At 40.8% G+C, this 19,019-nt stretch overlaps 1 protein-coding gene across 1 annotated transcript in view; it reads right to left on the reverse strand.

The window, feature by feature from the left end:
* Nucleotides 1–617: 617 nt before the first annotated feature.
* The window catches only part of homer2 (homer scaffold protein 2), an 88,197-nt gene continuing 69,795 nt past the window's right edge, over nt 618–19,019 (reverse strand). Inside the window, 5 exon segments of the mRNA NM_001016054.2 lie at nt 618–1,803; nt 7,885–7,965; nt 10,956–11,066; nt 15,039–15,195; nt 17,577–17,716. Coding sequence (NP_001016054.1) covers nt 1,615–1,803; nt 7,885–7,965; nt 10,956–11,066; nt 15,039–15,195; nt 17,577–17,716 — 678 coding nt within the window. The 3' untranslated portion in view covers nt 618–1,614.

The following is a 19,019-nucleotide window of genomic DNA, read 5'->3' on the forward strand; positions in this document are numbered from 1 at the left end:
TTTTCTAAACAATATTGTTCTGATTTTTGAGTTGAAATAAATCAAAGCCTGTAGCTTTAGATTTCCATTAACCTCACTATAAAGAATGTAAGGCAGAAAGGTAACTCAGTTCACACCACTGTTTATAGTTAGCAATGAACAAAGCAATGTAGATTGATCATCAGATGGCTGGGGTCTGCTAAGGTCTATAGAGAAATCCCTCAGACATGGCACTTCTCATGAAAGCTCATTCCCATACACAGCATTAAGAAATCTGAAAAATGTGTTTTGCAACATCATGCCATCCCCTGTGGTCACCACTTGATTGGTGCACATTTCATCATGTACAGGACAACAAAGTTATGTAAAACCTATTTGGGTGAAGACATACGGAGCTACTTATAGCAGCTACTTGAGCTCTTGTGGGAAGAACGTTACTTTTCAGAGAAAATCCCCTACAAGCCAGTGGCACTTATGGGAAGAGCTATAAAAGGCATGGGCTGAAATTTCCCCTTAATATCTTTAATAACTGGCAGCTAGGAACCTAAAGCGTGCAATGCTGGAACTGCTGCAAATGGAAGATTCTTTGATGAATGTAAAGACAACACTGGTGTAAGTACAGATGAAACAGCTCATAATTATCAAACTAAAAATGGAAGAGAAATTTTATTATAAATAAGACATGAGGAATAATTATATTTACTTTAATCACAAACAGTGTCTAGTTGGGGAACTAAAATTAAGTTAGTCAGCTTTGCACCAGTTTATATGTAAAAATGTATACTAGAAGTGTACAATTTATTATTATTATATTTCACAAATTTAATATATAATAGGAAATAATGCCATTGTATTTAAGGGGATTATGGTGAGCAACCATTAAGAGCATGGCAACCTGCATTTAGATCAGACCCATAGGTAAAGGACCCCTGGTATTCAGAAAGAAACCTTATCACTTAGAAGATGAATAGTGTTTATGGCATCTGCCTCTGTCAGTGTATCTCTGATTACTCCAACTTGGTATTTGAAGCAGTAAAATAATCATGTTCCTGGCTATGTGCTTAGTTTGTTTATTGCAGTGCATTCATTCTAGTCTTCCTGGGGCTATAGGAGGCAGTGTAGATTCAAGGTGGAGCTGCCTTTATTATAGCTGGTGGTGCTAAACTGTGGCCCTGCACTTTAGGGGCACTCTATGTGATTTTTCTTTTCCTATGAAGCAAGGGCTGAGAAACATTTTTGCACTGGGGCCTACCACTCTCCAGCCCTTCCACAGACCTTCTGACCTGCTTCATTTACTCTGCACTGATGTGAGCAAAGGAATATGTGCTGTGACAGGAACAATTACCATGCCACTTTTGTGTCCTATCCATTTACGCCGAGTGCTATGATCACTTGTCCGTCACATTACACCGAGTCTAACCCTAGACAGATTCTGTAGTAATTGAAACAAATGGCTTAGAGTCTTAGGCAGCTATTGGTTGCCAATCTGAATTAAAAAAACACAGTCTGAATCCCAGCAATTTGCATGTAATAGAAAAAGGTTCAAAGCAGTGAGCACAGCATCCTCCAACCCTGTGTTTCAAGTGGTTTGCACACCCTACCATGTGAAGACATATCCACAACACCCTAGTGGGACTAGTTATCAATTTGTAATTTGGAAAGTCCTTGACGTAATTCATGCAAGTCATCCATTTTTCCATCAAATACATTCAAAAAATGTTTGAGTTCCAATTTCAAGTGCCCATGTCTGTGCCTGCTCTCATCCATATCCTTTTTCAGAGTCCTTACTTTCTCTTCCAGCTCCTGATTCCTCATCTCAGTATCCTGGGAAGGAAAAAATATCCAACGTTAAAGGAGAAAGAAAGGTAAAAACTAAGTAAGCTTTATCAGAAAGGTCTATGTAAATACAGCCATAAGCACTCACAGAAACGCTGCACTGACTTCTCTGTCAAAAGATTTGTTGTGTCTGTAATTCATGTGCCAGAGACAGGCAGCTCTCTGCTCTCTCCCCTCTTCTGCTCCCCCATCCCTCAAGAATTATAAGAACTCACCCCCCCCCTTAGGAATGTGGATCTGAGCCAATCAGCAGGAAGCTTCCTCATAGTCTAACTAACTGAGCATGTACACTAAGGGGCTGATTTACTAATCCACGAATCCGAATGAGAAAAATTCGGATTGGAAAACGAACATTTTGCGACTTTTTCGTATTTTTTACGATTTTTTCGTCGCCGTTACGACTTTCCCGTAAATTGTCACGACTTTTTCATAGCCATAACAAATTTCGTGAATTGTCGCAACTTTTTCATTGCCATTATGCCTTTGGAGAATTGTCGCGACTTTTTCATAGCCATTACGACTTTCGCGAATTATCGCAACTTTCGTATTGAGAGCCCGAAAAAGTCGCGACAATTCGCGAAAAAGTCGCAAAGTACCGATCATTACGAAAAAAACGCATTCGGACGCTTTTCGGACGTTCGTGGATTAGTAAATGTGCCCCTTAGTCTCGGTCTGGGTGCAGTAGTGAGGCATTATGGGAACTTTCTTAACACGGCTCAGCAGTTTTTCTTCCTGTTTGGCTTCTGATCATCTGAACAGGAGAAATATGGGGAGACTTAAGGGCACTATTGAGACAACTGAAGGTATGCCTGCAGCTTGAGATTAACTCTTTATTAGCCTTTCCTTCTCCTTTAAGTTTTAAAACTTGACATGATTAAAAAAATGTCATTAATTTTGTTCTGGGGAACCCAACTGTGAGCTATTGGGACCCCAAGAACTGATATGCCACAATAAGGGACTTTAGCTGAAGAAGACTGAAACACACTTTATGGGGTGTATGCTGGCAGACAACTCCAGGCAGTCCCAGACTGTGGATTCTGGCAAATGTTTGAGGGGCTGCTGTAAGATGCCGTAGACAAATACCTTCCAACATTTTAGAACTGAAAAGTGGGACAGCTGTTCTTCACGGAAAGCCATGTCTGTCCTTTAAAAACACACCCCTTTTTTACATCTTGTTTGTAGACGTTTACACGTACAGCTTTACAAATCTGCACGTTTGCCACAGGTCTGAGGTCTGTGAATATGAATTATCAGCCAACTATAGACTTGCTGATAATGCGGGACATTTAATAGGTAATCTGGGACTGCAGGCAGCCATCTTAAATTCGGGACTGTCCCGCACAATGCGGGACACTTAGGAGGTATGTAGACAGTCAGTATTTATTGGGCTGGTGGGGATGGGAGCTGTTTGGGCCTCTGTACTAGAAATTCCAGGGCCTATTTTGAATCCCAGTTTGTACCTGACTCCAGGGTATCACAGGTATCACAAGCACATAGCACAGACTGGCTTAATCCCATTGGCCGAAGGCAAGCTAAATCATAAGCAGTCACTTATCTATCAACTAATCATGCCTTATGTACATTTATTCACAATCTTCCCCCCTGAGGGGGAAAAACTTGTAAAGCTGGGACCCTAGACAAAAAGACACCTTAAAAAGACTGACTTCTAATATTACTAGAAAGACCTTTGCATGCTCCAGCCTTTATATAATATACACATCCACAACCAACCAATCATGTGTAACTGATTTGCTTTTTCCCCTGTGCTGAATGACACTCTTTGCTGTAACTTGTTTTTGAACCACTGTAGTCATCTATATTGTGTGTGACTTCTAGAGCAGCTGCTTTATTTATAGGATGTAGCTGCCCTGATACCTTGTGATTAGCTTTTAAGCTGCCTGAACTGCTTTGCTACACTCTGCTGGAGCCCAGGGCAGTGTAAAGCTGAGCCAAGAAGAGAGGAAAGACAGTCACAGTAATTTCCATGTCATGACAACTTCTAATATGGCTGTATAGGAAAGAAGGCCCCCTGAGAGGGCATCCTGTGCTGATGTCAGCAGCTCAACCTGTGCTGCTATATTGTACAGACGATAATTAGGCTAACACTACTGGATCGTATAGCATTTCTCAGCATTTTTCTGTAATAAAATCCTGTTCCAGGCATATTCCCCATCCATACAAGTGATTTTCATTCCTTCTATGTAAGGAAATACTCCTGAGAAATCTCAGGTTATTTATCCATAAAATGAATATAGCAACACTATATAAAAAGTAATGTCTTATTTAATGTCTGCATTATTGAGGGGCAATGGTGGTATAAATGTTGCCATTATACTTGGGAGCATGTTTAAGACGTGAATATGCCTAGGATTTGATATGTCTTTAACTCTATGAAACAGATTGTGCTACTTTACTACATGCAGGTAAAAATTGTGATTTTTCTTAAATCAGTGCGGACATGCCTGCTAGTTTTAGTTCTATTAGGGGTGTGTGAATACTACCACCATAAAGCATAATATCTCATAATAGTACAGTACCTTCCAGATGCAGCATCTCTCCCTACTATACCTGCTATCCCACAGCCACAGTCCCTTCCCAGAGGCTATTATCCCCACTGCTACTATAGGCACCATCTCTCCCTACTATACCTGCTATCCCACAGCCACAGTCCCTTCCCAGAGGCTATTATCCCCACTGCTACTATAGGCACCATCTCTCCCTACTATACCTGCTATCCCACAGCCACAGTCCCTTCCCAGAGGCTATTATCCCACTGCTACTATAGGCACCATCTCTCCCTACTATACCTGCTATCCCACAGCCACAGTCCCTTCCCAGAGGCTATTATCCCCCCACTGCTACTATAGGCACCATCTCTCCCTACTATACATGCTATCCCACAGCCACAGTCCCTTCCCAGAGGCTATTATCCCACTGCTACTATAGGCACCATCTCTCCCTACTATACCTGCTATCCCACAGCCACAGTCCCTTCCCAGAGGCTATTATCCCACTGCTACTATAGGCACCATCTCTCCCTACTATACCTGCTATCCCACAGCCACAGTCCCTTCCCAGAGGCTATTATCCCCCCATTGCTACTATAGGCACCATCTCTCCCTACTATACATGCTATCCCACAGCCACAGTCCCTTCCCAGAGGCTATTATCCCCCCATTGCTACTATAGGCACCATCTCTCCCTACTATACCTGCTATCCCACAGCCACGGTCCCTTCCCAGAGGCTATTATCCCATTGATACTATAGGCACCATCTCTCCCTACTATACCTGCTATCCCACAGCCACAGTCCCTTCCCAGAGGCTATTATCCCACTGCTACTATAGGCACCATCTCTCCCTACTATACCTGCTATCCCACAGCCACAGTCCCTTCCCAGAGGCTATTATCCCCCCACTGCTACTATAGGCACCATCTCTCCCTACTATACCTGCTATCCCACAGCCAAAGTCCCTTCCCAGAGGCTATTAGCCCACTGCTACTATAGGCACCATCTCTCCCTACTATACCTGCTATTCCACAGCCACAGTCCCTTCCCAGAGGCTATTACATTACATTAACATTTATTTATAAAGCGCCAACATATTCCGCAGCGCTGTACAATAAGTGGGTTACATACATTGGACATACAGAGTAACATATAAAGCAATCAATAACCGATACAAGAGGTGAAGAGGGCCCTGCCCAAAAGAGCTTACAATCTACAAGACTATTATCCCCACTGCTACTATAGGCACCATCTCTCCCTACTATACCTGCTATCCCACAGCCACAGTCCCTTCCCAGAGGCTATTATCCCCCCACTGCTACTATAGGCACCATCTCTCCCTACTATACCTGCTATCCCACAGCCACAGTCCCTTCCCAGAGGCTATTATCCCCCCACTGCTACTATAGGCACCATCTCTCCCTACTATACCTGCTATCCCACAGCCACAGTCCCTTCTCAGAGGCTATTATCCCCACATGGAGTGAAGTGAACTATCTCCTGCTGAGAGCCCTCCTAAAGACAGCTAATACAAGGAAACTGAATACCATAAGGGCTCCAATGTTTTCCTATCCTGGTACTCATCATATTGCACTTTCAAGTTGTGGGTTCTCTCATACCATGGTTAGCAGCAATACTACACACAAAGAGACAACAGCAGAGACCCTATGTAGGGACAAAAATTATTATTGTGAAGTAATATCTTGCTCACGGGTTCCCAAATGGACAGCCCTGCTATTAGAAATAAAGATACATCTCCCTTCTAAAATTATATTGGGTATTATAAATTAGCACTGTGAGCAGTGAAGCGCCTGACTTGGGCATTTATATAGTCCAAATACTCCTATATAATAAGTTATTATACAGTAGGGGGGGTTCACTATTATATACTGTAGATTAACCTCATAGATACTATAGCATCTATTTGGTAAAAAAAAAGTCACATGCACGTAGCTACAGAAGCCATAAAGGCTAAGGTTATGTTGCTGTAAATGAACAAATCTGGAGTATTTAAAGCTATTTAAAGTAAAGCTCTGTGACTTATCACCCTCACTCTGTTAATGACATGCCACCGGCACCTGAGGGATGCCAGCTCTGTTCTCACTAGAGGATAATTATAAGCATGCTGCAATCATTGCAAGGTTCAGGTCACTTGGCCTTTGCACTATTAAGTGCTGTTCTGATTGCAGTGGCGCAATCACTGTATAAATCAGTCTTCCCTGAATGGGGCCGCAGTTTCATGGGACTGGGAATCTCTATCAGTTTAAGAGGTGCACATATACAGTATATATGCGGAAGTCAGCTGTAACCTTGTGAGAAAAGGAAATTAATAGGTTTGAAGGTTATAATTAACTATATGGCAGTAGCTATGCAGAAGCAAGAAGATTGGAAATTATGCACCCACATGATAAAAAGCAAAAGGTATTTATAGGGACAGAATTATCCATAATGAAAAAATGAACAAGTCCGATCATGTTCTATTCAAGCAGTATTAGGTTCAATAACCCCTTTAGTTTATTAATTGAAAGTCACCTTTTCCTGCTGCTGTTGAATTTTTAAGTAAGGTTATTAAAGTTTAAAGAACAGATGGCCACATACAGAAAAGGAGGACTGGAAGGGCAGCCATTCAGCAGATATAGGGTGTGCAGGTAAGTTATACCAGAAAAGGAATTGTTGATAAAATAAAGGAATTTCTTGGCCAATTCAAGTAAGGAATCGGTTTCCCTATTTTTTATATGTGTTCGAGGAAAAATATGTCCAGAAGGCATATCGCTGTTCTATTTAAACTATTCACTTGCGTTGCAAAATAAACATTTTTATACAATGGTGAGTAAAAGTGCTAAAGTTGCCATTTTTCCTGCAGGACATAGCAGTTTTCTGCAGCAATACCTTCTTTTGTACTTCAGAAGCACTGAAAAAATAAACAGCACTTCTAGTTGCATGTATGGCATGTGGGCGAGTCGACCGATATCTCAGGAAGCTGCTGATATCGGACGACTCGCTGATCGGCCAGGTTAGAAAATTTTGATCAGGCGCCTTAGAAGGCGCCTGACCAAAATCTGCCGTCAGGGCTGAATCGGCAGAAGGAGGTAGAAATCCTATTGTTTCTACCTCCTTATCTGCTGTTTCAGCCCTGACTGTGTGTGGCGGATCTGACTATGTTTCGTGCGACCGATGGTCGCACGAAACATCATTAGATCGCCACGTGTATGGCCAGCTTTAGGGGCAGATTTATCAAGATGTGAGAGAGAGAGCTTAATACATAAAAACTCACCACCACATTCTATTCATTCCCTTGGCATTTTTAGAAGCGTATTTATTAAGTGGTGAAATCGCTTCTAATATAACCTTTGGAATGAAAAGATATTTTTATGTGTTATCCTCTAAACTCACATTTTGATAAATTTGCCGCTTATTGTACAAGTTTGCACATGGAGTAGTCAGTAGTGATGGAGCTCCTAAGCTGGTGTAGAGAGATCAGATGTCCCAGCCATAAACCATTTCAAAAATGTCCCAAACAGTGACTGCTCAGTGTTACTCTATCCTGCACATCTCAGTACCTGAAGCTTTTCAGTCATAGATTCACACTCTGCCATCAGCTGGGGAAGAAGTTCACTTTGTTTCCTGAGGTCTTCCAGTTCCTGAGAAGAGAACATAATATCATGTTAGTAATACACCCTCCCCCTTGACACTAAGAAATGATAAATAGATTGCAAGGAAAAATGCTTATGAACTGGAGTGAATTTCCTGCAGTTCTAGCGAGATATCTCTGACACAGAGATGCATTTCTGTTCATCCAAATACCAATACAAAAGGGGATCTTACTCAGAAACACCATTTAGAAAATGACTAGTATTTGACAACTGCTAATAGGTCTTCGCCCTGTACGTGTCTCTCTCACATAAATACTCCCCATGCTTTTATTGACCACCCTACAAAGACATCCTAGCCTTGCTTGTAAAGCAATACTGACAGTTACTTCCTGTGCGTACAATTAAGATGACAGCATTTCAATTTGCCAAGGATTTATTTTTTGCACTACAATTCGTGTATGGATGGGTGTGTGCGCTAATTTATTCGGGGAACAAAGCAATGTATACTAATTTCTGCTATCTATACTTTTAAACTATAGTGCACACTAACAATCTGTATCACTTATCATGCCAACTCAAGATCTTTACAAGCCCAGGTAAAATGATGTCTGGACAGGATGATTATTCTCTGATTCCATGCCAAAGGAATTGTGCTTTCTTCCATAAGCTTCCAGGTTCCTATTACCAAAATGTAAGGACTTATAGAAGGAAAATAGCTCCAGTGCTTGCAGAATTGTTTCTTATCTCTGTACTGCTACAGTACTATTGATTGTTAGCACTCTGCATAGATTTATTTCCAGGCAAATACAAGTGCTGTCCAGAATGAGCAGAACTCAGGAATCAAATCTGCGGCTTGATGTTAAAGGGCCAAGGCACATTAGTGGCTACTCCATAGTAAAACACCAGTGTGGTAAAGGGGATGGCTACCCAGAAATATGAAATAGTGCATAATGAAAGCAAATGGAATTCAAAGCCAATTTCCAATATAATAAATAACACATTTTCAAATATTAGTTATTTGTAAACATAATTCCTAATGAAAGCATTGCCTATGGATCCCTTGCCACCCCCTGCTGGTCCAAAACCCACAATGTTCATTAGGCCTGGGAAGGTGAAAACAATGAGCTTTGGTGTAAAAAGGTGCAGGAACTTATGAGTTAGGCTATTTCAGCAGCAGATGTTTGAATGGACTAATGGCACAGCTAGAGGCCTAAGGGCCCTGATACGAATTTTGGTGCAGAACCTTCCTCATTTGTGAACCAAAACATCTGTATCACCAGTGGGTTAGTCCCTTACACACTACACCTGTACATGGCCCATTCATACATCAGTTTCTTTTTATTATGTGGGAAGATATGTCATTATGTAGAGCCACATGGGCCCATTAGGTCCAGATGAATTTGCAATGCCCTATAATTACACACCTTTAACTGACTAAAAATGGGAGATGCAGACAGCTCAGCTCAACAACAGGGTACAATCCATGTTTGAAAAAGATATTGCTGGTTTGCTTTACCAGACTAAGGTTTGGGGAAAGAAAATATGCCAACACCCAAATCCCTATGCAATGAATAGCACATCTGAGGCAGATTTACAGATAAATTTACTGTACTGTTCTAAAAGCAGGACCGATTGTGCCATTATAATGATTCCTGTGTCACTCATCCAAATGACATACTTCCCAGCTATATGATTATTTTTATGCTGTTCTGTGCAGATATTCTGGGAGTTTAGCAACTGACTGTCATTTTCAGGGAACCCTCAGAGAGTGACATTTCTAATGCATATATTGTACAGTGCTGGGGTACAGCACAAGCCACAATGGAAGAGGAACAGAGAAAATAAACATTACACTACACTGAACAATGCAAGACAAGTTCTAATTTTAATATTTGCTCCTTAAAGGGTAAGTAAAGCCCTAGAATAAGTTCAGTTAAATCATTTCCCTTCCAGCTGCTGAACTACAGTTCCTGGAATCCCACTAGAGTTGTAGTGCAATAAGCTGGAGGAACAAAAAAGGCACTGCCCTGGGCTGGTTGACACATTGTATTTCCTCATGTCCAGGTCCCCAGCTTTTCTGCTCGCGTGAAGAGGGTAATTTTTTTAACCCTCGCTGACGTTATAGATCTTTGGTGCCTGGGATATGCTATTACTGGGCACACATGGGCAGCTCCGACTGTATGAGCCAAGCACTGTGGACTAAAAGGCAACATATGTGGAGGGCTAAACTTTGCTAAGGCACTGTGTGGTATCCAGTAATGTACTATAGTCTATAGCAGTGCTGTCCAACTTCTGTGGTGCCGAGGGACGGAATTTTTCCATCCTACATGGTGGAGGGCCGATAATGGAAGCCAGTTTGACCACTCCCCCTTTTAAGCCACACCCACTTGAAACCACACCTATGTTATCACATGACCATACCCATATTAATGGTGGTAGTACAGCAAAAACCTGCCATACTCTGCCTTCCCTACCCTGCCTGTGTGTGCCATATTCTGCCTGCCCTATGCTACCTGTGTGCTGGCACTGCTCCTACAGTTTGCACAATAACTATATATTAAAAAACTTTTTAATTGCAGTACCACCTCAGTATATGTTTTTTGTAGTGTGCAGGGTTTATTTGTGGGTGAACAATGTGGGTGATTTCAGCCTGAGCCTGAGGTGTGAACAATGCAGGGGGTGAACAATGTAGGGATTAAAAGGTGTGAAAAACACAGGGTGATTACATGTTTAAACAATACAGGGGGATTACAGCCTGAATCTGAGATGTGAGCAATGCAGGGGGCCAGTTAATCTCAGTACTGATACCATTTAAAGCTTACACAAAGGTAAGCCATCAAAGCAGCCAGACAGGTGGGGGGCCACACAGAGGGGGGTCGGCCCGCGGGCCGCCAGTTGGACAGCCCTGGTCTATAGTAACACAATACATTTACAGAGGTCTGTTCTCCATTTTAAGGCTGACAAGCTGCACATCGTGACCGTTCATGTTCCACAGATATTATGATTAGTGAAGACACTGTAGTTATAAGGTAACGTACTGCTTCTTTGTCTTGGATTTCAACTTCCAGTTCTTGTAATCTGTTGCTGAGCTCCTTGTTCCTCTCTTTTTCCTTCTCTATCTCATCACATTGTGCCTCAAGTTCTCCAATCTAGAAAACAAAAGCATATTGTATATACCAGTGTCATGAACAATGATTAAACAGCAGATACACTGACACATAAAGGGGCATTTTTAGTCTGTGTGTATATAGTAAGGGATCAACATTACACCCCATATATTTAACTCTTTTCTAAGTACTTTTCTAAGTAGATGTGTAGTGGCAACGAACAAACCTAGGATCGCTTAATGTAAGGCATATACTGTATACACTGGAAGAGTTTTAAAGGAGAAGTAAAACTAAAGAAGTAGGCTAAAAATGTTGAACATTCTGTTTTGGGCTTCTGTCCAGCCCAAGGCAACCACAGCAGACCTGTGCCTCCAAAGATGCCCCAGTAGCTCCCCATCTTCTGATCTACTGATTCCCTGCACATGCTCTGTGCTGCTGTCACTTACTGACTTTAAGGTGGCCGTGCATGGGCCAATTTCAGTTGCCAGTATCGGGCAGACCAATTCAGCAGCTTATCTGCCTGTGTATGGGCACCACCGATGGGCCTCCCTGATTGATCTCGAACGCCAGGCTTGATTTTTCTATTGGCGCCTATGCCCGCTGTTTTAATTAAATTGTTTGGCCCTAGGGCCTGTATGTGGGCATATCAGGAGAAGATACACTTGCTTGGTGACCTCTTTTAGTGTATGGCCACCTTTAGGGACTGCCGCATAATTTACTGTATATACAAAATATAAATGTCTCAATATAAGGCATATTAGTAACTTACTCACAGTGAGTAATAATCAGCCCTGTAACATCAGCTTATATTACAGGCCAGCCTCATTTTCTACTTGATAATTTGTGACAACCCCTAAGCTTGGCTTCTCAACAGCTTCTCAGGGCCCACTGATCATGTGAGTGTCACTGACACTTTCCAAGATGGGGAGCTCCTGTGACAACTGTAAAGACTTAGATCATTGTTGTTATTAAGATGCTGAAACTTTAGGCTGGTGCAGTAAGTTCATTTTATAAAGTATCGCATTTTCTAGCCGTATTCATTTTAGGGTTTAGTTCTCCTTTAAGGTTACAATCATGCTGGTATGTGATATTTGAGTGACTTCTACTTTGTACATTAAAGGGGTTGTTCACCTAACTTTTAGTATGTTATAGAATGTCCTATTCATGTCAACGTTGCAATTGTTTCATTATTGGTTTTTTTTTACAGTTTTTGAATTGCATGCCTCCCTTTTCTACATCCTTCCAGCTTTCAAATAGGAGTCACTGACCCCAGCTGCCACAAATCTATTGCTCTATGATAAATTTTATTCCTTATCTTTTTATTCAGTCTCCTATTCATATTCCTGTCTCTCATTCACAGCTAGTCTCTAAGGTAAACAAGACCCTAGCAATCAGATAGCTGTTAAAATTCCAAACTGGAGAGCTGCTGAGCAAAAAGCTAAATAACAGAAAAACCACAAAAAATAAAATCGGAAAACCCAATTGCAAATTGTCTCTGAATATCAATGTCTATGTCATATTAAAAGTTAAAAAACCCCTTAACCTAGTATAGCAGTATGCAGCTTTATGAAGGGGTAATTAAAGACAATCTATATGAATAAAACTGTAAATCAATAATATGTAACACCTGCTTTCAATGGGACATAAATCTAAAAAGAAATCTACATAAACTTTTATTATACTGCTTCTTCTGATATCAATCTTAAAAATATATGAGAACACCTGCTTTCAAAGGAACATAACACCAAAAGGAAAACACTTTTATCTGCTTAAAGCTTTTCTAATGGTAGCAATTTTATGTTGCTAAATATGGCTACATATGGATATGTAAGTGGTGTTTCCAATGATGGCTACTCTGAATATTGCTCACTCACACCCCAGGAATGTTTGTGCTATCACGTGACTAGAGTGGCTTGCATGCAGTGAGTTACATTGTCTGCAGTATTTTCAGTTTTGTCGCCCACATGGAAGGCATTTTCAGCCAGGTGATAAAACTACTCTTGTCCCGCTGCCCTAGGGCTACACTCCACAGGAGATTTTGATCAGATTTTGTGGGTCAGATTTTATGTGATCTTGTCATACAATACCACGTAATACTACACACCATGCAACAGCACAAGATTTTGTAGGATCCTACAAAAAATCTGATTCCCACAGCTTTAATGTAATGTTGGATCAGATAAAGTCAGACGGGGGGTTTTGTTCCTGTGTCTAGATCCGACAGTCAATGTATTACAATGAGAAAAAAAAAAGTCTGTCAGACACCACCAGTTTTTATCTTGTCGGATGAAGACCCAGCATGCAGCATTCCCTTCCAACAGGCGTGTTGTGTCGGATTCCAATTCTTTCATGTAGTTTACACATCAGATTTTTGTTTGAGTTCCATTATGTTTTTACTCATGCAACTACATCAGACTTGTAGGATGCGTTCTGTCGAACTGACACCACGCCTGACTGACAGCTGGAGGGACAGAGCTGCTTCCTTCCAAATAAGCACAGCTTTCTAAGTCTTACAAAATTGAGCTGGGCTATACACTCATCTGACAGATGTAGTAATATTTAATTAATGCAAAAAAAAAAAAAAGAAAGAAAAACAGGCCTCCAAAATCAACAGGTTATCCTCATATATATATTGCTTTTTGACAAGGATGGGTCCCTGTATATAGTATCTATGGCTGCTTGTCCCGGTATTCCGCTAAGCAGAACTATGCATGCAAATCTACAAGGCAGCACACTACTGTGACTGCCAACCATGTAGATCAAAGGGGAAAGGGAGCAAGTACTGATGTAAGCAACATTCAAATTACATTCAGCAACATTTCTGAAGTTTATTTATTGTCTTAAAACATAATAATTTTGCTAAGGGCAGAATACATTTATTTATATTATAAGCTATAATTTAATGACAATTTTTTTTAAATATGATAAATCATCTTACTGTAAATTAGACAAGTATCTCTTGCAGGCTGCTGAGAGGAGTAATGCATTGTCCTAGATATTCATATTTAATTAATTCATGACTGTTTGGAGGGCACGGTTTAATTTGTCAATTGAAATATGGTAACCTACAGTCACATGAATAAACACAAGCTATGAAGTTTATTTTGTCTCAGCACCTCTTAATTTTGGAATTAAAGTGATACTGACACAAAAAAATTACGTTTCAAAATGTGAATTCAGATGAAAAGTTCCCTATAGGCCATGATGATAATTTTTCACTGATAGGGCTGCTTTTGTGAGTAATTGTTACTTGAAATCCCAAAACCTGACTGTTTTGCCAACCTGACTGTCCCTTCTCAGTCTGTCAGTTACAGCTTCTAATGTTGTCAGACTCCTGCTGCACAAATATGGCAGCCCCCTCATAGAGGAACATGGGGGATCAGATTGGTACGGTAAAAGCATTGGGTAAATACTTTTATGGTAAAATTCTAAAGTAAATGCAAATACAGTGTTATGATATATAGTATTTAAAAAACAGTTTAATTTCAGGTGATATGGTCAGTAACCCTAGCAGTAGGATAGTGGTGAGCAATGGTCCCCCGAAAGATCGGAAGTGCTATGTGTATGGCCACCTTTAAGCTCATTGCGATATAACCAGTAGAGACCCTTAACAGAAAGAAAGACAGTTCACCCTGGAGAACCAAGTCAAAATCAAATGTAGTTTTTTATTTTCTGTTGCCAGGTACGGACTATATCCACCAGGTAGCACTGCATATTCCAAGCTGGAGAAAGGCAATGCCAAATATAAACCAGAGAACAGTTACAAAGTGACATTGCTTCCCTCAATTTAAGGTTAATTTTTTACATAAACTTCACCTCTGGGGCCAATATCACATTCCTCTGTTTTCAGATCATTAGTCACAAATCGCTTGTTAAAATTAGCTTTCTGCATTTCCCACCCGCCTCTCCAAAAACATACAAAAACGATTTAAATATTTAATGTATATACAGGCGGCTATTGATCCAAGGCCAAAGCTGGGTGATAAAGCAAAAGGCACATTCTTTACTAATTACCTTATTTCTGAGCTGATCACTCTCATCCTTACAGCTCAGAAACTGTCGCTTCCAATGTTCTACACTGGCAATGGATTCCTGAAGGGCAGTTGACAGCCTGGCGTTGTTCTCTCTTAGTGTTTCCAGCTCAGTCTCCCATTTCTTCACATTGGAGGAGCTGGTATTGACATAAGAACAAATGCTAATGTTAGTATCAGTGACCAGTCCTAAGAAAACATGTAATGAGTCACTCTGGATGATTAAGGGCTGGATTATATTAAAATGGTGTCCTATAAAGAAGTTTGTGGAGCCCTTGAACAGACTTGGGTGGGGGGGGGGGACACATCTATTGCACAGGCTTCCACGTGAACAGCCCTATTTTAGAAAACATTTACATTTCAATATAAATTTACATTAAAATTATTAAACAAAGCTCTTTCCATAGTACAGGCATGTCATCAATTATCCAGAATGCTTGGTACCTGGGTAAGACCAGATAAGAGGTTGTTTTGCAATTTGGATCTTCATATCATAAGTCAGCTAAAAATCATTTCAAAATTAAAAAAACACAACAGGACTGTTTTGCCACCAAAATGGATTCATGCAGCTTAACTAGGATCAAGTACAATGTAATTATTTGATTATATTTGATTAAAATGGAAATGGGAAATGGCCCATAATTTGAAGTTTTCTGTATAGTGGGATTCTGGATACCTGTACTTAATATAGGGCCGGATCTAGGGGAAGGCAGAAGAGGCGCATACCTAGGACTCAATGGTGAGGGGGCGCTAGGCACATAGCTCTTCTTTTGCCTACCCCAGTTCTGGGGGGTGGAGGGACAGCAGACAGCAGACAGCTCTGGGTGAGGAGGCTGTTTGGGTTGCCTAGGGCACCTGGTTGGCTTGGCCCGACACAAACTGAATAAACTCCATTGTGCAACATTACCCAGAACAATGACAACAGCTTCTCTGTGCCAGAAATTAGTAATCCCTTCAGGCCCACATGCTGAAAAGCTTCTAGGTACAAACCAACCAACACCACCTTAATTTAAGGAGACATCCAACATAAATACTGCTTTTCTGCCCATGGGACACATGCCAGTGTGTAATTACTTTAGGATAAGTACAGAAGGTCTCCATCTCAAATCTAAGTGACAGAAGCCCAAGGCTCTACATACCACTGCTATTCATGGTGAACAACTGGAGCTCTACAAGGGAAGGGAAAATCTGGCTGCTATTTGGCATGCCATTGGCTAGCTATAGCAAACTCATGTTGTTTCATGTGAAGAGGGTCACTAACATTTTGCGCAATTTATAAGCAAAATTAGCTAATTTAAAGCCTTTATTCTAGATATCTACTGCCCAGGCATTATAATCAGCAAGTATAGGAAACATGAGAATGACTAAAGTATTTGCAAGAAAAGGACTGATACTTTTAGAAGATGAAGGAGGAGACTGGAGTTATACTAATATTTAAGTTTTAACTTAATATTTAAGTTTTAATATTTAAGACAGTTGTTGCACTGAATTTATGATTTTGAATGTGGCTAAATACAAAATCCTATACAATGGAATACAGAAACTAATTTACTTATTTGACAATAATTCAAAAACTATTAAATAATTGCAGTTGGCGCCGCTCAGTCCTTCTGCTTTCCATTCCGAATTGTGCGCTGCTGTGCCTATTGAAGCAGGGGACCAAATAGAGATACCGCCACATCTGGACCAGGCAGTAGCTTGAGGGTTCCATAAGCAACCTGTATGAATTGTCACAGTTCAGTGGCGCTAAAAGAATAGGGCACACATATCACTTGCACGCTGAAAACCAGAAATGACACCAGACGGATTTCAAAAATATTTGGTGCAACTTCACCCGGTTTGCAATGAAGTGCATGTGCAGTACTATTGGTGAATCAGAAACAACTGTAGGCACAGTGCAGAATTGTGGGGGGAACAACATGCATTATGGGAAATTGCACTTTGATCACTGCACTTGCAGACGCTCATATGCCCTAATGTCTTGCCCTGGGGCCAGCTAGGGGTGTCAGAAGTTATTATCCAATCCCATCTGGAGAGTCACATATTATTCACCACTTGCTAATTCTGATCCAACAGTAGAAAGTGAGTGTTTAAGTTAGTGATTTTATGTACTTTACTTATTTATTTACTTACAACTAAAACTAAATTACTTACTACAAACTAAATTACATCTTCTGTTCTCCAGAATGGTTCAGTAGTTCAGCACTAAAGCCCTTTCAGAAAGTCAGGCTCATCAAACTCATATTGTATCTACAAATAAAGGAAAGAGGAGCACAGAAGGCCAGTGTATATGCAAACTAGTACATTTATTGAAATATACAAAATGTTTACTAGTGCCTTCTTGCCTTCTGTGCTCCAAAATGGCTTGTGATAGTAGAAAATTAAATCATTTTAGAAAGCCTTTAATAATTTGTAGCAAGCTAATAGCACATCTCTGTACACCGATGACCATACTGTAAAAGCCTGTCGAGTAGAATTATTAAACTGACAGCATTGTGACACCTGGGTACAACCAGATTACCTTTGTGCTAGGGCAGTCTTCAGTTTATCATTCTCAATCTTCAGCTCTGCATCAGGCGGCTCCCCATGAGAAGCTTTTTCATCATCTGTTCCATTAATACTTGATGCGCGAGTTGAACATGGAGTTTCCCGTCCAGACTCCTAAAGCAAACACCAAAGGCAGGACCAATCAAAAATACTTATGTCTGCAAATACAGCTTTAGTACTGAGCTAAAGCAAGTTATCAGGGCCTCCTTATGTAGACTTTTCACAAGGAAAAATAAAGATATACTTCAATAAACCCACTATTTCTAAAAAGAAAAGCCATAGACAGGCACATGATTATTCGTCTGCATAAATGTATATATAAAGGAGTATGTATTCAGAGCTTCTATTAGAGGGATATAGGGGGTACTCCAGTCACGGGTCGCAGAGGGGGCCCAAAGACACCTAAAGGTACAAATCATGGTCAGCAAAGTGGGCCGGGCTTTTGGCTTGATATGAATGTGCATCAAGGGTGTGGTCATTTCTTCACAGTGGACTTTTATTTTTCATTGTGGCCACATTCCTACATGGTGGCAGGGCATACCATCCAGGAGGCCTGGAAGCTAGTAATTGGGCCCTATGATTACTGATGGCAATTCTGCAAGTAATACTTACTTGTGAAAATAAATTATAACTAGGGGGAAAGAGCAGGCTGTCTTATTGGTCTTGAAAAGATGTTTGCCCCATAATTCCTTGAGGTATTATAGCAGTTGTAAGAATGTTTCCCACCTGTACAGAGTATATGCCAGAGAACAACCACCTTGCATAACCTTTCCACCTGAACTAAGTATCTGTCTATTCCATTGCCAAATGAATAATTGTTGGATTTTTTGAATCTTATCAGATTTCAAGGTTGTGGCTGTGTGTGTGAATACACGTCACGGCACTAATGTACCATTTATGCAGCAGACATTCTGTAGAATACTTTACTGGTGTTTCCCCCAGAGGAACTCATGAAGAAACAATAGTTTTCCGGTGATACAGTATTTTCCTTTCCCTAAGAAATCTGGAACCTTATACAACCTATATGCTATGCATCTTTCCTTCAGGAAGATACTTAATTGTTTTACTCTAACATGTTATTAACTGCTAGCCAAAGCTGCTGGACAAGGAGCTGGAGAGCAGCTTGTTTATCTGCCAGTGTGCGACTCTGACAATTAGCGGAGAATTTGGAAGCTTTCACTTGTTATAACAGGATGCATTTATAAGGCTGGAGCTTGAAGCTTGGAAAAAGACCATACATCTTGGCAATCTGTAATCAATCTGGAGAACAAGCTGTCATGGCAGCCAAACGCCAAGCTGGGTGGACTAGATGCTGCTGATGTAGGAGTACATGTTCTGACATAGCAGGCTAGATCACTATTAGCCTACCCTACAACACTGATGTGCCCCAGTCCATATGATACCTTAAAGAGACAAA

Source organism: Xenopus tropicalis, chromosome 3 (genome assembly GCF_000004195.4).
Source record: "Xenopus tropicalis strain Nigerian chromosome 3, UCB_Xtro_10.0, whole genome shotgun sequence".
NCBI classification, from domain to species: Eukaryota; Metazoa; Chordata; class Amphibia; order Anura; family Pipidae; genus Xenopus; species Xenopus tropicalis.